Genomic DNA, 20,980 nt, shown 5'->3' with positions numbered 1-20,980 from the left:
CCTACATTTCAAAACAGGGTTTTTACTTACACTAATACGTAATACACAATTCTTATTTTGTCATTTGCCTTAAACCTTCTTTTAAATCTTACTCATTATTACTCAAAAAGGTCATACAGCGATGTTCAGTTTGGGAACTATATCAGACTAGTGGTCATACATTCATCAGAAGCTGTGACTTGAAAAGTAATTTTGGTAATCATTGTTAGTTCAACAATGTTGTGTTTTTGTGTCATATTTTACTCTGTGTAAATTGTACACACATTCATTCTTAACACAACTACTTCTATCACTCAAAAACAAGTGCACACTATAAATGTTTTGACTTGTGCTTTTATCCCCGTTTGAATGATCGTTGCGTCTTACCTGTATAGGGCTGGGTGAAGTGGTAAAAATTCTATCTAGATATAGGTCATTTCAAATCCATAACGATATATATCAAGATATAGCATGTTTTCTGGTAATTCAATAAATAAGTAAATAGTTTTTATGAAATAAGCAATGGCACCATTAAATAATTGACAAATAAAAAACACTGAATATTTAAACTTTGGTGCTAAATGAACAAAACATGCAAGGATCATAACGTAAAGCGCTGTCCGAATGAAATGACTGTTTTTTTGACAACGCAGTTGAAATAATGTAGAAAAATATATGCATTAGACATTTTTAGAGCATTTTGACAATATACATCATATCATATATATCAGCCCTTGTTTGTCTTTGTGACAGCTGGCTTGTCACCCCACCTTTGCATGTGGCTGTAGCTAGAAACGCTTTTTCCTTCAAATGCAGTTGGTTGAACTAAATTAACTAGTTTGCCCATACGGATCGGTTTCCGTCTGTCATCTTTTCCTCACTCAATTGAACAACATGAAAATCTGCGTAAAGTCAGCATAGTCCTTTAACTGTATCAAATGACATTTCAAATAAAAGCACAATACACCATCCTGTGATGTAATCCATCAGCACAAAGGCTAGAATTTGATATCCGTGAAAGAAGCAGTGGTCTAGCAGAACCCTGGGACCCAGGTGAAGCTGGTGGTACTGTGGCCTGTGGCCCCCCCGTGGCCCTGCTGGGTTTGTTTTAGCTTTAGTTTCAGCCCTCAGCTCTCCACATCTCTGCTGAGCTCCGCTCATCTTCCCTCCGGTGTCCTGCAGTTCCCATGGCCTTGTGCGCCCTCCTCCCAGGCCTCACCCTGAACCAGGAAGTGACTTCGCTATCACACACAGTTTTTGTGTTTGTGTGTATGTGCATGTGTGTGCATACAGGACTGTTGCAGGAGGGATGCCTCTGAAGTCAAGAGGACTCTGAACAGGCGTTGCTCTCAGTTTTGATCTCTGGAAAGAAATGCTAAGCACAACAGCACTTTCCTTATTTCCCCTTCTGCGCTGCAGGATCAGTGTTACTCTCTCGAGCTTCGCACTCTGCCTGTGACAAAGGTCAGATCAGGATCTCTGATAACTGCAAGGTCTTAAGGGTCATTTCAAGAGGAAAATTGAGAAAAAACAATGATAAACATGAACATGTGGTTTAGATTAAAAGTACAGATTTCAAATTAGGTTGAAGTTAATATGAATACATGATTTGTTGCTTAGTTTGAGTTTGAGGTTTTTTCATTTGGAAGAAACTTGATGAGAAATATATCCATTTGCATCTTAATTATGTCCTTGTGCTTTTTACCCATGGATATTACTGATTCGACAAATAGTAATTCACCTCTTTCATGTCACATTTACAGTCTGTTTTATTTGTGTTTATTTCACGGTCAGTTACATGGAGGTGCAGGTGGATTTTTGGCTTTAGACTCTTTGTGGCTGTTTAATGGTTGAGGAACATTTATTTACTCAGAAAACACTGAGCTGTCTTGGTTGTTTTTAAAGCCGGGAGGGCGGCTCGATCAGCTGGAGCTGACACACCATGAGATGTGTTTTCTCTGCTGTTCTGTCAAAAATGCTCTTGATAATGACATGAGAATGACACAAAAGATACTGTAAGTCGTCTCAGGTTTTGTGATGCCAGTATAACTTCTGTTGATCAGCAGACTGTCACAATTTATGTCACTTTTCTCAGACAGCTTTTACTTTTTCTTCTCCTTCATCTCTCTGCTGCTGTAAAACCCTGCTGCCCCTATAATTCATGACTGTCATCTGTCTCTGTCGTTGTGTTGTCAGCGAGGTCACGGGTCAGGCAGTTAGCTGCAGCTTTGCCAGATTGGAATGGCCCAGAGGCAAAGAGAGACAGAAACTGAAAGGGACAGAGGGAAAGAGAAAATTAAATAAATGAAATAGTTCTGCCTGGTGTGCATTGTCATATGACACAAATTAACTAGAGTACTTGTAACATTGCTGAACCAAAAGCAGATTAATTTATGTCACTCACTACATGACCAAAAGTATGTGGATTATTATACACACATGTGATTGTTGAACATCTCATTGCATCACCCTTAACATGCTGCTTTCCACATGATTTTGTAAACTGACTGCAGTGATAATCTCCCATTCAGCAACAAGAGCATTAATGATTTTTGGTGATAAATCATGCCGTTTAAAAGTATATGATACTAGTACCCTTAAGTTGATACTGATACCTATAGAGTACTTCATTTGATACCTTTTTTTTGTACTTCATTTGATACCCATCATTCAAACTTTTACACAAAAACATTTTGAAGGTGTTTAAATGATTAATATATGTAACTATATAACTGTAGTTTGACTGGAAAAGTTTCAATACTACATGGCACTGGGTTATTACGGCAAATACCTTTTTAAAGGTATTGCGTACTGAGAGTGTTATTTTGTGTGTTATTATTCATCCCAAATGTGTTAGATGGGGTTGAGGTCATTGCTCTGTGTCAGGACAGTCCAATTATTTCATACCAAATTCAGAAAACCATATTTGATGATTATTTATAGTTAAAACAGGAAAGCAGACTATTGAGAAATATTGTTGCTGTCTGTAGAATTTAGACACATTACATTTCATACTAAATGAGAGAGAAATCCAAAAATACACTGAAGTGTGTGTATTGTCACTTTTGGCCATATAGTGGTAATAGATTACTTGATTTTTACCTGTTTCCCAGTACAATGTCACTCACTCACAACACATCTTGCTTCAGATTGACTGCTACTTTGTGCAAGCTAGCTTTAGGATCTGCTGTCAAAGAGTCTGACCTCATTCAGCTTCCTGCTCAGACTAATTCATGTGGCATTGACCTTTCGGCCTCCACTTTACTGAGCCGAAACCTCCCCTTCTCTCGCTTCTTTTCACCCTTTTCTCTCTCACTCCTTTAAACTTCCATACTTATGTTACTGTGGACCTACAACCAGTGAAATGCAGTAAAAGAGACAGCCACCTCAGTGGAAATTGTATTGCAAAATCTTCTCCTGTCTCATCCTGTCAAAGCTGTTGTCTTATCATAGCACCCAACATACATGAGAATTTCTTCTGAACTGAGCATTGTGTATACCTCACACACTGCCATTATTCAGAATTACTTCTCCTGTTTTTTTCCCCTCTAAGCAGTTACACACAATATGCATGACATTGCCGCAGCAACAGCAGAGTGAGTCAGCATTAGTGGAGCCTTTTTCAGACATTTTTCCTAGAAACAATGTTACCTGTCAAGTTCCATCATTTGAGAGTCAGAGTCTCTAATGGCCACACTCTTCACATCAATGCCACATTCATCTTGTTCTCTTTCTATCTGTCTATCCTTAAAACTTGTCACCTCTTGAACTTTGTGCACAGAGAAAATTTCTGCTGCAACAGAGGCCCGAGGCACGTCACCATGTGTCAGTCTCCTGCATACCTGTGTCCTTATGTTGTGTGTGTGTTTGCCATTGTTTCCACAGGAGAGTTGACGGCTCGAGAGGAACCTGACGAACAGCAGTGTGACGGGATAAAGAGGATAAAGCTCTTTCTACAGAGCCAGGTGAAAGGGCAAAACTTCAAAGAAAAAAGAGTAAAGTGCTTTAGATGAAAAGTGTCTGTTATTGCAATCATCCCAGCAGCCTATGAAGTGTATAAACAGAATACTCTTAAAATAAACTCTGGCATAATGATACAATTGGTTCCCAATTTAAAGATTGTTAATAAGTGCATGTGAAATATTCACTTGATTTAAAGGGACACTACCCTTTTTAATCCAGGTCTTCCAGCAGATTTCCGGCATATCTCCAACTTCTGTCACAGAGACAGGCCAAGCACTCTTAAACTGAGCACAATGCAGACATGAAACAGGACTGGATTAAAATCAACAAAATATCTCTTTAACTGAATTATACAAAAAGTTTTTTAATTGACAAACATGCAGTTTTTGCGAAATCTTATATCTTTGTTGGTGTTGGATATTATCTGCAATTTGTCTAGAATTGTACAAAGATCATAACAGAATAATCTTTGGGAAAAATGTAATTTATGTTATGCTAATATGTGAGAATAATTTGATAACAACGCCATTAGATTCAAGTTTGATCTTATTTAAATCTCATTGTTCATTTCTTAACTGACTTCAGTGTTAATCATCTGACAGTTGCCCGTTCTTGCCTCGTTCACAGGGCTTCTTATTATCGATTCCAAACTCATCTTACTGAAGGTGAGTTTTTACATTTGTCACTGAAATTGAAAGTGGAATTGCATTACTCCCTTGCCATGCATTGCAATGTTTGTCTTTGTGTTTATATTTTTAAGAATAAAAGCTATTCATATCTGTTCACGGGGGGAAACTACCACATCATTGAGATTTAGCCTTAAACCGTGATGTTATTTATCAACTAATTTAAGTTCATTTGACAAAGAATTGTAAGGTTTTATTTTCCTTTAAATAAATCCAATTTAGTCTTTTTTTGCTGTAATTGTTTAATGCTAGAAGTTGTAAAAACAAATCAAACCATCTATATCTTTACTAGTGTATTAATCCCAGCAGAGTTCAATTCGTTCTGTTTGTGGCATTCATTCTATTGGACTGTAAAAGAAAGTGTTTGCATGTTAAGTACGCACTTCCTCTAACTGTGACAAAAACAGTTACATTGTAACAGATAAAGAGAACAGGAACTTGTCTATTTCTTCATTATTTCTTCCCTCTTTAAGATCAGCTGACGGGGAAAGGTGACATGGCTGCATATGGACAGACTCAGTACGGCCCTGCCCTCCAGCCTGCAGGGCCATACACTCCTTACACTCACCACACACAGGGCTACAGTATGCCATCTTACAGTGAGTACAAACATACACTTATATATATAAATGCATGCATTATAAGAAACAATCATACAGTTGCAGCTAAATCAAAGATTATTTACATCAGTACATTGTGTTACAGAGATAGATAGTTATACTTCCGTATTTGTAATCCCTACTGTGCTGTTGTTGTTTTTTATCACTCCACGGTGGAAATACAGACATACACAACAAATGATTACAAAAAATATTTACAAATGTTTTTTCGTATGAAATAGTAAATCTGTATGTTGGCTGTTTCTTTATGAATCAAACCAATTTATCATGATGACATCTCTTCATACTTAGACATTAAAACAGAAGATGGCCTGAGTCACTCTCCAGGACAGACGGGAATACTGGGATACTCAAACTTCAGCAGCACTCCTCCCAGTCAGAATCTCTACAGCTACTCACATGCACACGGTTAGTCTGACCCACTGTGTGTACTCAATGAATGAACACACATACACACCATCTTTGATTTCAACCTCAACGGAAGGAGCTTCCATCCTTGTGCTGTCATCCTCCTCTCCTCTCCTCTCCTCTCCTCTCCTCTCCTCTCCTCTCCTCTTTCTTCTTCTTCTCTCTGCCACACCTGTTCTCCATTAGCTGCGGTCTGGACTCCTGGCGTCAAAAGTCTCCCCACCCCTCCTCGTATCTCGGGGTCAGGCCCCCTTTCTTCACTCGGACCAACAACACAGCATGCAAGTGCTTGTGTCTGTTAGAGAGAAAGAGACAGTGAGAAAACATATAGACAGAGGTAAAGAAGAAAGGAAAAAACAACAGAGAGAATAAGAGATGGACAAAGGGTCTTTGCCAAAAAACAAAAATTAAGTATGTGCAGCTCTCTGCCCACGCATGGCTGTGTGTGTCTTTGTGACTGTGTGTGTGTATCTGTGCTGTACGCATTCCTCAGTCCTCCGGCGCCCAAAGCATGACTCGCTCAGTGCGACTTTATGGCTTTGAAAGCAGCGTGAAATTGACCTTATGTGTGAGAAGGGAGAGGTTAAGGTGCATTATACGGAGGTGAGTAGGTTTAATGTTGCAGACTGGGGGACGACCCTGTTTCGACTGTATGGAGGAGACAAAGGAGAGACGAAACCGGATTAAACAGCAAACATATGAGGTCTGGTTCTACATACTGTATTTATACTATATATATACGGGTATACTCTCTAATAATTTGAATATTAGATAATCTCTATATCATATTGGGTCACTGCATTCACATACCATATCTATTTTTTAAAGAGATAGTTTTTTCAATTTTTTTTCTGCTCTTTATTTTTGTAGGTTTTGGATTTAGCTTTGATGGGGTTATTGTTAAAGCACTGTACTCACCAAGTTACTCGCAGAGATCCGGGAACACAGGCAAGCACCACAATCAGACAGGGCAAGAACAGTGTTCACACACTCAGTGTTCACCAATAGTAGTAGTAATAGTTAATCCAAACATATTTGAACCACTTTATTTGGAGGGAAAACCAGAAAGTCAGGGTACTTTCTAATTTCTCAGGAAAACTGTTCACAAATAGAGTGAGTGTTAGTGGTTAGTTCTACAGTTAGAAAGACTGAAGTGAAAAAGAGAGAGAATAAATTGACGTAGCCAATTTTCCCCATTTTCTATTTATTTCTTTATATAAATTTATATATGAAAATCTGCAAAATAATTTGAATGCTCTTATACACTCTTGAATCTTAAATGAGGGGTCCCTGGTATATTCAGGTCTCAATTCTTTGGAAATAATCAAGGGCCAGGTTCCAAAAATGAGACTCAAGTTGTATCAGTATTGCTAACCCCAAGCTTGCTCAGTTGTCATGGAAATGATTATGTTGAAGTTGTTGCGTATGATCCTAGAACTGTCTCTGTTCTATTTGTTTTTTAGCCCTTCCCAGATAACTCTAGTTTTCCATATCCCATATCCCAGAGAATGTTCAGATGTCAGACATTATACGGGAATGTAAATATTCATGTAAACACATTTGTGATGAAACCTCTTACAAACGGCACAGCCTGACATGACTGTGCTCTGTTGGAGCATGACTGTTGAACCAACAAACAGCTTTTTTATCAGTGTAGTTTGAGTTTGAAAGACACTGTTCCTAAACAAAATAAATTTGTTTGAATATTTTTATGTATAAATCATTAACTGCAAACTTCAAACGGTAATAAACTGCCACAACAACCAAATGTTTGTAGGATTTCAAAATGTTTCCATGTCATCCATTATGTTGTACACAATGCACTAGCAAGCTCACGCACACACACGCACAGGCACAGGCACAGGCACACGCACACGCACACTCACACACACACACACACACACACACACACACACACACACACACACACACACACACACACACACACACACACACACACACACACACACACACACACACACACACATACACACACACACATACACACACACACACACACACACATACACACGCACACACATACACATACACATACACATACACATACACGTACACATACACATACACATACACATACACACACACACACACACACAAGCCATCGGAACACATACTGTACACTGTGTGTACAACTGAAACCAAATGGGGACTATGGGAACCTTTTCGTGTTTACTCGAGAGACCTCCTGTATTTTTCCTTTAGTCACTTTGAAGATTGTTGTTGTCCGGGGAGGTTTCTGTGTGGTTCTTCCATTGAATAATTTTCCTCCTGTTTGTCATGCACTGTGGAGAATAAGAAATGGGGAGCAAGTGGGAGCAGTAGTGGACTAATGGTACTGTAGACTTTAGGGAGTGAATCTTTAAAAATATATTAGGGCTGTTCATGTCAGAGAAGAGGAGAGTAGATTTTGATTATACCCAAAGATTTACAGCTAGCAGTCAAAACCAAACAGGGTAGGTCCTTTGCAGGAAAGAGTACAACTTCAACTTTAACACCTACAAGTGCTGAATGACATGGTACTAACTGTACTGTCTTACTGTGCATAACAGCAAAAAACACCCATTCAATAAACAATGTGGTGATGAACAAAGCAATTATTTGCCACGGTTAACCTGTTTTCTTTTTGAATAAAGATATTCTAATTGCAATGTACACAATTGTCTCCAGGAACAACTCTCAAGAAAGGTCTTGTCAATAACAGGCCCAGGCATCACACGTCTTCAGACAATAGCAACACTGGCGAGAGCTGTCTAGACTGTGGGAGGAGCACACACATGAAACCCACACAGGCAGCAGGTGCTGCTCAAAGTTTTCACTTATCGAGTGAACTATCTCAACATGATGGATTGGCACAAAATTCTATACAGACATTTATGGTTCCTAGAGGATTAATTTACCTGTAGTGCCAACATGAGGTAGAAATTTGTGATTCGACAGATATATTTTGACAACCTGAAATTTAGTTCAGACATTACCGCCAGGATGATATGAACTGGTGATCCCTCCACATTTCATCTAGTGCCATCAGTGTGAGGTGGTAAGCACTGCTGCCTCACAACAAGTAGGTCCTGGGTTTGAGGCTTTGTGTGAAGTTTGCAAGGGTATTCCTCCAGTTTTCCCCACTACAAGGATGCAAATCCTTTGGTGCATAAATATCTACCCAAATGCAGGAAATAAAGTGTTAAAAGGATGTATGTGCTCTTGCCCTACACCATAAAAGTACTGGCATTACCACTGCATTTGCCCACTGCTCCTACACATTCCTCGTATAAATGTCCTTGGCAAATAAAAAATTTCCTATTAGGGACCAGATTCCTTGTATCAATCCCAGCTGTACAAACACTTTCTGTCAGCAGTCGTGTTTAAATGTCACCACATGGTCAATAAGCACTGAGTAAGTTGGCCGATGTTCCTCTAGAGTGTACCATTCTAGACCTTCTGTAATACCCAGCTAGCTGACAAACAGGAGGAACGTGATGACAATTAGAAATGCCAGAGCTAGATAGAGATAAATTTACAAGAGAAAATATGAATTGGACAAACAAACAGCATTGACCGACATGACAGAAAGGTGCAGGCTGAGAAAGCGTCACTGTGGGTTGAAATTGCTTGGAGGAAGACATTCCTGCTTTGGCTTGATTAGACTGAGAAGATTCCCAGAGCAGCCATCAAGAAAGACAGCAGCTGCAGCAGCAGCAGCAGACTTTCCCACCTGTATTGTTATGTCAAAAATACATAAATCTCACTTCCAGCTCCTGCAGCACTGAGCTGTCATTGAGGAAGGAGTCAAAATTTACTGCTCTTTGCAGTTTCACAGATCAGATCGGATATTGTGAAATTATATCCAAAGTTGATTCATTAATGCAAGTTGGAAAACAGTCAAATGTTTCACTGGTTTGTAATTGTTCTCTATCCTGCATGATTAATTGTTTCCTGAAAGTTTGACCTTCACATAATTTCTCAGGTGGCGGTATTTCATCTGGAATTTTTCAAGGCACCCATGCAATCTCAAGTTCAACCCCATTCAACTCTGCCCAACAAGTGAGTAATGTACCTCTAGCAATAATAGCAATCTTGACAAATGACATCTTAACGGGAGACACTATGTATGAAACACTAACAAACCCCTTTGTAAAAATGTTGCAGTATAGATAGGCATATAGGGGCTACTGAGGTGGAGATTTCTGGCTGGAGTATGAGGGGGAAAAAAATCATTTTGAGAATTGTTTTATAAAATGCAATATTTTTGCCTGTAGAGTCTTATATCAATCCTATTGTTCACACTGACTAATTAAAGTCATCGTTTACATTTTGACAGGAGTTTTCAGCGTACTCAAGTTACAGTCAGAGTCAGTACTCGCCGTATTATAACTCACATCACTACAACAGCCCCTACCTAACCAGCAGCAGCATCAGCCCCCCTGCCATCACAGCTCCATTAGCCTATCAGCATCCAGAACACCCCGTCATGCTGCCCAATCACAGCCCAGATTCACACACAGGTAAGAAGTGCATTTTGTCTGGATCTTGATGACATGTAGATTTTTTTTTTTTTTTTTTTTTTTCCAAATGAACATATAATAACAAAAACACAAGCAATGGATATTGACTGCCTACCTGTCTTCAAACTCACTATGGAGTTATTTCTGTATTTTCTTTTGAATTACAGACATGTATGCATAATTCATTAATTAAATGTGGTCTGATCTTTCACAAGACAAATACACACTATGTAAACTAAAACACTCAAATAATTGTTTTTTTCTGAATTTGGGTATAATCTAATATAATAATCTTCATATTAAAAATCCTAATAGGAAATAGGCCAGAAAAATGCTTAGCTTTGCATTCAAAATAATGGTTACTGACACTCATCTCCTCAGTACTTCAGATAAAGCAGGATGGCAAAAAAACTATTTAAAAAGGTGAAAAAGAAACTCTGGTTGACTTGCAATTTACTGGCACTGTATTGACATGGAGTGTACTGTATGGGGTGTAACATATTCTCTTGATTGTGAGATCAAACATCAAGAGTATATAGAATAGAAAGACAGTGCCTGCCACATTAGTTTTAAAAGCATGTTCAATTTAATTTTGCCAGTTTTAATTTCGCTGATTTTTATCTCTTCTGTGCCATTGTTTTATCATTGTGGTGTATGTGGTATTAGAGGGACATTTCAGTGATATAGTACTGCACTTCCATAAAGTTTGGTGACTTTCAAAAGACAGCTTCTTTTTTTTTAAACAGTCAATATTTTTGCAGCAGAGACTAGTTTTAGTCAACTATACTTCCCATAATGCACCTCAAAAGCTTCCTTTGTTTGCTCCCTGACTAGTAAATCAAATAAAGAGTTCCCTTGTTAACATGCTCTTGAGTTAATGAATCAAAGTCTGAATCTTTGAAAAAGGTGGTTCTATCCGGCTGACGTAACACCCTTTCAAAATAACACCCTGTCCAAACGCTCCGTTGAAATAAAAGAGACACAACGACCGAACATGTAAACAATTACGATCACCTCTAACGTTAGCTAGGAATTTTTTGCATCCATAGGAAAGAGGTGAAATGCCGATTATGTCGTTTTTTAAAAACTCAGATCTGTTCAAACAACGGGGAGCACGGTACTGCCGGAAATCACATTTTGAAAGGGAATTACGTCACGACTTAACAGCCGGATAGAGACTGATGAGTAACTTTGTTTGTGTGTGTGTGTGTGTGTGCGCGCGCGCATGTTTGTGTGTGTGTGTGTGTGTTCTAGGAGAGTATCACCCGCCACCCAGCCCCCCCACGCCAGGCAAAGAGGAGGGGGTCCCAGCACGAAGGGGGTCAGATGGGAAGTTGAGAGGGAGAAAAAGAGTCAGCGACCCCGCTCCACCTTTGGATTCTGATATAGAGGTAAACACACACTCATACAGTGTTGAAAATTATCAGTATTTCTCTGCAATATGTATCTTTCTCTCTCTCTCTCTCTCTCTCTCTCTCTCTCTCTCTCTCTCTCTCTCTCTCTCTCTCTCTCTCTCTCACACACACACACACACACACACACACACACACACACACACACACAAACAAACTTTCACGAGGTTAACATTACATATCTGTTATTTCACTGCAGCGTGTGTTTATCTGGGACCTGGATGAAACCATCATCATTTTCCATTCGCTCCTCACGGGAACCTTCTCCTCACGATTTGGCAAGGTAGGGTGATACAGCCCCTCCCTTTGTCATTTACTGTAACAACTACGTGCTGTAGCTCATCACTGTTTGACAACAATTAATCATACTGCAGGTAGGCACAGTTTGGCAGCAAACCCTCACAATAACAATCTTGTTCTAGTCAAATCACCCTTTGTCTCATTGATCGAGTGCTTATTTGACTAACAGTCAAGGCTTTGGCTGCCTGAGCTAAGTCCACGACCTTTGGGTCTCGTCCCTGAGCATTTTCACACGCTGGCTGTTTTGCCTTTTTGCCCTCTTGTTTCTTTTCATAATGCACCGAGGCTGTTTAGCTACTCCGGCATCCTGCGGCGTGATTGACAGCCGGTGGGACCTTTACATAACAGACAGGCAGCTGATAAGGGGCGGACAGTGGTGTGTTTCTTGGTTTTGGCTGGGGATGCGTGTTTTGAATTCTCACGGTCCCCCTGCGGGTTGACACAAAGCTGATCGTAGTTTGAGAGCAGTGTTTCTGATCGGTTCAGCCCCTGGCAGGCCATGCATGCCTTTGTTTCTTTTTCTTTCTTCTCTGCCACAGAGAGTGGTGGGGCAGGGGGAGTAAAAAGGGAGGAAGAAACAATGAAAGAGAGAGAGTGAGAGAGTGGATGTGTTGAAATGTGACTCATGTGCCAAACATTCCTGATTCCTCCCACCACCCAAACACCCCGCTGCTGGAGCTCAGTTGGACAGACTCTGACATCAAAACTCAAACATGCAGCAGAGGAATGAAATGAGTGACAGCGGAAAAACAGATTAACAGTCCAACGCGTCAAGATGGCTTACAAGCTAGCAACACTTTTTTATCCCTTCCTCTCAAATTAGCTAACTCATCCTACTCTGACAACTTTAATGTCATTTTTTTTCTGGCATCAATTAACTCTGCTTTATGTCAACTTTCAACCCAGACTCATCCCATTAGGGTCAGCCTATTAAACGCTTATCGTAAACAAATGTTTTGGACCTTTAAGTAAAGACAAGTTTGGGCCTAGCCTGCGGGAAAGACTAATGGATGTGTTGAAAGACAGTTGTTTTCACCAGCTTTGTGTTCCAGAGGTGAATGGAGATCCACATGAGGAGCTGATTCCCTCCCCTGTTACAGCTCTTCCATTATCTCATCTATCATACAGCACCCCCCTCTGTCCTCTTGTGTGTTTTTCCATATTAAACATCCTGCATAAGAGTAAAGGTGGGAACTGAATGTTTTAGGTGCCTTTTTTTGTTTTATTTGCAAATTCTTCTCTGGGATTATCAGAAAGAAGCTTTTATTTGTCTCTCTGTATAGAGCAGCTTTTGTTTTTTTGAGGAAGTTGATTATAGACCGTTATCTCACTGGAAAGACAAGCAGAATAATCCTTCCTTAATCCTTAATCATTTAACCTCTACTTCTTCACCCATTCCATTCATCTCTTCCTCTGCTGTCCAGTGTTTTCTCCTTGTCATTCTCCTACTCCTCCTACTGAACTTTTTTCGCCCTTCCTCCTTAATTACCTTTTTTCGCTTTACACCTTTTTTCTTGAGGGAGGTGTTTTGCAATTGTAATTCCAGCTTGTGTCATCAAGCCCATGTCTTCCATTTTAAGCCAGAAGACATCACTGCTTGTCATTTCAGATGCACTAATCTAACGTTCACCTTTGGCTGACACCCCCTGCTTCTCCTGTCTTACTGCCAAAGATGAGACAACAATACGCCACACATTCACACACAAACCTGCTTTTGTAGTCTTGAACAACAACACGCCCAAGCTGTTTGTCAGCTCGCACATTATGATTCATGTGTTATTCTCTGGGTGATGATTTATGATTTGCTTATTAAAAACAAAACAGAGGCTGGTGTAACGCAACACCTGAGTATTTGTTTGGGGTTTTTTCCAATGTGCAAGAAAAAGAACAGAAAAACAGTGGTGAACGAAGGTGAAAGACCAACTTAAAAAAAAGAGCAATAACTGACCGAGTGAAATCTTCAACACCCTATTGTTTTAAAACTAATAAATCCCCTGCAGTTATATCGCATAGACTTTTATTTTATTCAGTCCATTGATTTACTGTGGTGTTAGCATGCTACAGTAAATACCATACCTCCACTTTCCTCCTAAGTTATTGTCATGCTGATGTTTACATTTAGGTCAAAGCACTGCCTCAAAGTCTGGTCAGCTAGCGCGGCTGTGGACTCTTAGTCTTGTTTGTGCATCTTTGCATGGTAAACCGATTTAAAAAACATTGGTCAGCAATAAATATTTGTAGTTTATGGAGCTAAAACTTGCAAAGACACTGATATGGTTGGTTAAGCCTTGAGATGCTTGAATGAGTTAATGAGTTGTTTTTTCATTAAGTTTGCTTTGGGGATAACGATGACCTGGACAAATGAGAACATTCACAGGCATTAAGTTTACGCTTAAAGTCAGCAGTGAATTCAATTAATAAGATTTATTTAGTCTGAGATGAAGAGAGCTAAAACAAATAAGTCAAAAAAGAGTTGTAAATTAGCGGAGAGTTTGATTGATGGATAAATGTTCACACCTGCTCCTCCCTGAAACCTGTTTATGTCAATCCAGTTGATGAGTTTTCAGAGGAAAAGAAAGTAAAGCTGTTCAGAGAGACAAGCAGGCGTCTGCACTGACAAGGCGAGAACCATAACAAGAGGAACCATGTTCAATAATCCAATAAAACTCACTGAACGATTTAGGCAATCAGTCTCAGCTTGAGCTCACGATTGTATTATTTCACTACTTAATAAAGGTGCAGCCCCGTGTTGTCCTGACATCTAATTTATTAACTAGGTCAAACCACAAGCTGTAGTTTAAAGACCAGTTTTCTTTCATTTTAATGTGTTGAAGTGTATGTGCCTGAGGGAATTTTGTTACCACAGTATATATATATATATATATATAACGGATGCAGAAGTCTACACAACAATTTTAAAACTGTGTAATGTGGCTTTCAAAGCAAGTTATTGTATTAATTCCAGGGTTGGTGTGTGTGTGTGTGTGTGTGTGTGTGTGTGTGTGTGTGTGTGTGTGTGTGTGTGTGTGTGTGTGTGTGTGTGTGTGTGTGTGTGTGTGTGTGTGTGTGTGTGTGTGTGTGTGTGTGTGTGTGTGTGTTCGTGTGTGTGTGTGTGCATTAGGACTCCTCAAAGGCAGTGTCTCTTGGTTTGTGGATGGAGGAGATGATCTTCAACCTGGCTGACTCGAGACTCTTCTTCAATGACTTGGAGGTGAGTTTTTAAATTTGAGTGATTATTGGCCTGTATTAAATAAGTTTGAGTGGAGCTTGTTTAGTAAAATTGCAGGATTAAAATCTGGTTTGGTAACTCTTGCCCCCTTAAACCTTATCCCTCATATATCTCATATACTCATTGCAGCCCTTCATCTCATCTTTTTTTACAACTTGGATATTTTTCTACATTTCATTCTACGGAGATGGAAAATAGCAGCAGTGAAAACATATCCAACAGTTTAAACTGGCATACTAGAAAACCTTCCCTGCAACAGCATAGCAAAGGGTTTGCCATTTGGGTGCTGTTTTCTTACCTGGCATAAAGCACAGTGGCAGTCATTGTAGAAATCCCCTCACACTCAAACTTCTATCCTCTATTAATTCTTACTACAGTATTTTTCCAAACAATTTACCTCCTCAGTTGAGCAAGAATATTAAAAGGAAGGGTGGTTAACTGCTAGAACACATGCTCCTACAGTTATAGTTGAAGCAGGTTAGCTTCAAAATCCACCAAAGTTAACATGAACAATGGTGAAACCACTAAAAATGATGACTCCTCAAAAGAAAATTTCATTAAGTGGTCATTAAAATGCTGTTTTACAACCTGCTAGTGAAAAGTTCATGCTGTATGTTCCTTCATCCTAAATACTTTGGCCTTGTTCTGTCAAAGAAAAAAGATTAGAGAGGGATGGAGAGAGCGAGAGAACAAGTACACGTTGTGCTGTAATTATAGGTGTGTGCCTGAGCATCCGCGAGGAAAATTAGTCAAATGGGAGGAGGAACAGTTGAGAAGAGGGAAAGGAGCCAACAAAGCCATTTGCAAACCTGGTTCTTATCCCCTCTTTTGTTGTCAGGGTTCAGTAAATCTCTAAAGCATAGGCTACAACGGGCTGACAACTGCTGTTAAGACTTGAGGTATAATTATGTTGTCCTTCCTATGTCAGTAGCTACATCAGTGGCTACGTGTATTATGGCTGCTGTCACAATTGTAATACCACCAGAAGGTCCCATATTAGCAAGACCACCTGATTAATCAAAGTCAGAATTCCCATTAGAAATGTTCCTCTAACTATGTGATTATTATGGCTGTATTTCACTTTATTTCCAGCCTTTCGAAACTGGTTTGAAATGAGAAATCTCTGTAGGCACTGAGTGGAGCTGCTCTGAGTTTCAGTGCATATATGAGGCTCTACAGCAAAGGGGTCACTTGTATTATATGGTCCGTCTGTAGCGGCTTTGCAGGGGTGGATGGCACCTGAGTTGCAGGGGGGTTGTAGCCCCTGGGAATTGAGTTATTTGGAGATGGAGGGAAGATGAGGTAGTGTCTCCGTCTGGCTTTAAGTTGGCTGAAAGGTGATAGTAGACCCTGTCTGCCCTGGGCCTCTGTGTGGCTTCTAGAAGTTATACTAGGACTCGTTTCTTTTCACAAACATGTGCATGTTTGTGTATCATGTGTATATGAAAGATAGAAGGTTGTGGGATTTAGAGGCTTGAAGCTGAACTAAAGAAAAAGAAAGAAGAGATATTCAGTCATTGTTAGACTTCCTTCTCCTGGCCGATGATGATGATGATGGCTTTGTGCTTCTCGTTTTTGTTTTCTGTCCTACAAATTTAACAACTGTTTTCAAGTTTCTGATTTAACTGTATTGCTGAAGGTGTTTTGGCCATAGCTACTTGTTTAAGCTACAGTGTGGTTAAAATCCCTGCGGTTTGGTTGGTTGCACAAATGTCCAATAGAGAGTAACAATATGCACCCACTGTGCTTGTCAAAGACAATGGGCGGATTTTTTTTAACCAAAATGTTTGTTGCACTATAAAAAAATGAAGATTTAATTTACTTGAATTTTCAACATGGTTTTATTAACTATCCTTATCCTGTGTCCCGACACCTTATTTCCTCCTTCCTCGTCTTTTATTTTAGCTGTTTTTTTAAATAATTTCTGTAACTGCTGTCACTCCCGCAGGCTCCTATAAAGAGGAGAGACCTGCCTGTACAGGGCTTCGCTCTGAAATGGATCTCTTGATATATCCGCTCTCCTTTTCATTTCCCAGGAATGTGACCAGGTTCATATTGATGACGTGGCATCAGACGACAACGGACAGGACCTGAGGTAAAGCGTCTACTGTGTTACTGTACATAGAGCTCTGCTGAGAGACTCTGACAGTTCTGCTGTGGCTTGTGAACCAGACTTGCCCTCTGGGTTTTAATGCACAGGAGGAAAAAAAAAGCAGGGAGATGGGACAAAGAGTTTGTGTGCCTCTGTGTTTTCATGCATGCAAGCATATGAATGTCTTTTATTTTCCCGACTTCCACAGCCATATAATATGTCGCAGGATTATCCAACGCTTTCATTTCTCATCAAAATATCTCTTTATCATTCCCTCCGTCTCCCTCAGTCCAGACATTTTATTGCATAAACTTGTTGAAGCACTTTAAGATACTTTTAGGAGTGATTTGAGAAAGAGCCAGACTGTACCAAAGTACTTTTTTGGAGTATTAATTTTATTGAACTTGGCCCTTTTCATTCTCAAAGATGTTTTTATATTTATCTTAGCTGTGCTGAATGTATATACTTCATGATTTCTTACTGACCAAGCTTTTTCATCCACGACTACGATTTTCAATTTTACAGCCTTTCTTGTCCCTGAAGTTTTTGTGGTTGCACTGGCTCACCTCCCTAAATGTGATGAATGGTTTAAGCACTGCCTTCTTGTCCATAACCTGAATAGCTTGAATCAATTCATACAGCAAGAAACTTTATCCATGAATATAGATGTACCAGTTCCTAGAGTATCCCCACTGAACCACAGATGATAGTGCTACTATAAGATGCTCTGGAAAAATTAATTTAGTGTCTTTATGATCTATATCCTGACTATTTCCTGTATTGTGATCCCGCAGCACTTACAACTTTGTGTCGGACGGCTTCCAGAGCCCAGCGGGGGCCGGCTCTCTGTGCCTGGGGTCAGGGGTTCATGGAGGGGTGGACTGGATGAGGAAACTGGCTTTCCGATACCGCAGAGTCAAGGAAATCTACAACACCTACAAGAATAATGTTGGGGGTAAGTTCCGCTCTTATTTTATTTAACATTGCTGTGTATGTTAATAGGTTATAAGGGTGTTTTGGTTTTCTAGCAACATAATCAGAACAAATAATGACAGAAACAAAGTGCTGCTAGAACCACAAGCTCATGTTAAATTTGAACTCCGCTCGGTTATACAAGCTTCCTGCTTCAGGAAAGTACATTTTGTATTAAAAAGCATATCACCTACTTTATTAATTGAATCATGATTTGGTGAAAATCGGAAGGGAAGGTCACAGGTTTATTTGTCATTTGGAATCATGAGTGAGTAGTTGTTGTTCAATATGGACCCTTGTGTGCTGCTGATTACAGCTGGCTCTTTTACCTTTTGGCTCGAGGATGTTGTGTGAGAATCGTCCTACCAAAGACCGCAGACAGAATTGAGATTTGGCAACGTCTCAGTGAATTAAATTTCTTTATGCGTTGGAGCTGTACAAGTTTACATCCTCCTTGTTTTGTTTCAAAGACTGACCATCAAGCGTGTGCTTCTCCCTGATGGGCAGGTTTGCTGGGCAGCCCCAAGCGAGAGGAGTGGTTACAGCTGAGGAGAGAGATGGAGGTCCTGACTGACCTGTGGCTGACTCAAGCACTCAAAGCCCTGGCTCTAATCAACTCCAGGTCAGTTTGTGCTGTTTTGGCTTCATTTTCATCAGCAGGCTGAATGATATTAGCTGTCAGCTGTACACTTTTTTTGTATTATTATGATTTTTCTCAATATCTCATTATGAGTTTTATGTCTTGTCCTGTTCCAGACCTAACTGTGTGAATGTGTTGGTAACCACCACCCAGCTCATCCCAGCCCTCTCCAAGGTGTTACTGTACGGTCTGGGTTCAGCTTTCCCCATAGAGAACATATACAGTGCCACCAAGACAGGTGAGGAAAATTTAGGAATATGACAATCGCGATTAATCCAAACTCCAAGTGTTTCTTCAAAGGTAATATTTTAAACTTTCATTTTCACTCTTTCCAAAGGCAAAGAAAGCTGTTTTGAGCGTGTCTCTCAGAGGTTTGGTCGGAGAGCAGTGTATGTGGTGATAGGAGACGGAGCCGAAGAAGAGTCCGTGGCCAAGAAGGTATAACTCAGTCTGTTTTTTTTATGACTGTGACTTACAAAAAATGGACCTCATCTAATCAGTTAACTTTAAGACACACTCAATTTCTTCTGCTTCTGTCTTAGTATTTTTTTCTAATCTTTGCATTGAAATGTCTGACTTTTCCTGGATTTGGCAGTTCAGCAAATCATTCTTTTTTTGCATTAAGCTTTTGTACATAATAGGCCAACATGTTATCCACATGTACTTTGTCAATACTATAATCCCCCTCCAAACCACAGTCCATAATTCCCATCTGCACTGCATGTGTAGGAGTGCTGTAACTTGCTTAAGTATTCCCTTTCCCTATCTCCACTCTCGCCCAAGACGACTGCGATTGGTTTAGAGAAATACAAACAAATCCAAGCATTTTTTTCCCCCTATCCCAGAATGATATGCTGGTGTAGCCAGATCATACTCTAGCAATGAAGTATGGAAATTCGAGATTTAGTTTGCTTGTTTACATTAAACATAGATATAATTCAGATTTTATTTTTGTTTCCTCAGAAGAACATGCCGTTCTGGAGGGTGTCCTGTCGGGCCGATCTAGAGGCTCTGAGCCATGCACTGGAGCTTGACTACCTCTAGAGGGGGCCAGCTGTCACGCTGTGCTCTTCCACCCAAATCAAATCAAATCCTGAGTGCAGCCTGTAGGTGGAACTGCACCAAGAGACTGATTCAGAGTCAGCATGAGCACCCAGGTGGACAATTTCACTTTAAAGCCAAAGGAACTGTGAGGATTTCAAAGCGAGGCTGCAGTAAAAATGACACACAAACAATGAGGCCAAAAGCGCTGGACCAAAATAACAGACCAAAGACAAATAAGGGACCAAAGCTTGATAACTAACCCAAAGGAACTAATAGTAAAAATACTTTTAAAAAAAACTTTACTTTTTTTTAAAATTCAGTTCATCTCTACTTTATGAAAGGTGTCCCAATTTCCTCTATAAGAAGGTGATGCACTGAATGCAAAATTGTACATCCTGTCTATTGAACACAGTGAGTATGTCTGCATGGATGCAAAGCTCAGATTGTTAGATCGTTTGTTCTGCTGTGTCTTTTTTTGTTAATGTGTTGTGAGACTAAACCTGTTTTCCACTGACCAATACTATTTTAAAGATAAAATTAGAAACAAAGTTAAAGTTATGATGTTGTGTGGGATCGACTTTGCCTTCATTATTATTTTGGAATTGTATTATTCATATGTTGGCTAGATAGATGTCAGATAATATTCTCCTCATAGGTAGAGGCTATTGCAAATAGTCTGATTGTATTTCACCATTAAAATGTGAGCTATTTATTATTGGTTAAATTCACAACACAGTGAGGTCCCTCAGCATAAAAATATCCCCTTCAAAGACTAAAACTATGTTCTTGTAAAAATGTTTTGATTAGAAGTTGTCTTGAAGATGCTGTATTATAGGCTGGTTCTTGAATCCTTGCTTTTTTTCCCTTTTCTGGGTTGTATATGTTGTCATGTTTTAACTCTACTTCTTTTCTGTCCTTGTTTAATTTTTCTAATAGCCTGTTTGTAATATAGATGAACTGGTATGGTTGTGCATGTGCTGATTACATTGCCTGTCAGCTTAGCAATGATTTGTATATAATGCTTTATTGTTGATTATTTTTGACGGACAGTTAAAATAGATGAATAAAAATAAATTAATTGCATTGTTGGGAACGGTGAGTTGAGTTTCATT

The 20,980-nt window shown here is 39.6% G+C and overlaps 1 protein-coding gene across 3 annotated transcripts in view; it reads left to right on the top strand.

Moving 5' to 3' along the window:
- Positions 1-20,945, top strand: part of eya2 (EYA transcriptional coactivator and phosphatase 2) — a 27,919-nt gene extending 6,974 nt beyond the window's left edge. For 2 of the 3 annotated variants that reach the window (XM_083939466.1, XM_083939467.1), the window contains 15 exons: positions 3,865-3,944; positions 4,570-4,607; positions 5,102-5,227; positions 5,540-5,656; positions 9,642-9,718; positions 9,996-10,179; positions 11,434-11,570; positions 11,791-11,874; positions 15,013-15,102; positions 17,157-17,215; positions 18,007-18,167; positions 18,692-18,806; positions 18,941-19,062; positions 19,162-19,262; positions 19,788-20,945. In XM_083939466.1, the coding sequence (XP_083795592.1) occupies positions 5,125-5,227; positions 5,540-5,656; positions 9,642-9,718; positions 9,996-10,179; positions 11,434-11,570; positions 11,791-11,874; positions 15,013-15,102; positions 17,157-17,215; positions 18,007-18,167; positions 18,692-18,806; positions 18,941-19,062; positions 19,162-19,262; positions 19,788-19,868 (1,431 nt within the window). In that variant the 5' untranslated portion in view covers positions 3,865-3,944; positions 4,570-4,607; positions 5,102-5,124 and the 3' untranslated portion in view covers positions 19,869-20,945. The remainder of the gene's footprint in view (positions 1-3,864; positions 3,945-4,569; positions 4,608-5,101; positions 5,228-5,539; positions 5,657-9,641; positions 9,719-9,995; positions 10,180-11,433; positions 11,571-11,790; positions 11,875-15,012; positions 15,103-17,156; positions 17,216-18,006; positions 18,168-18,691; positions 18,807-18,940; positions 19,063-19,161; positions 19,263-19,787) is intronic. The other variant, XM_083939468.1, reaches the window with a different exon arrangement.
- Positions 20,946-20,980: the final 35 nt, after the last annotated feature.

This window comes from Echiichthys vipera, assembly GCF_963691815.1.
Source record: "Echiichthys vipera genome assembly, chromosome: X".
Taxonomy (NCBI): domain Eukaryota; kingdom Metazoa; phylum Chordata; class Actinopteri; order Perciformes; family Trachinidae; genus Echiichthys; species Echiichthys vipera.
This window is presented reverse-complemented; position numbering and strand designations above follow the sequence as displayed.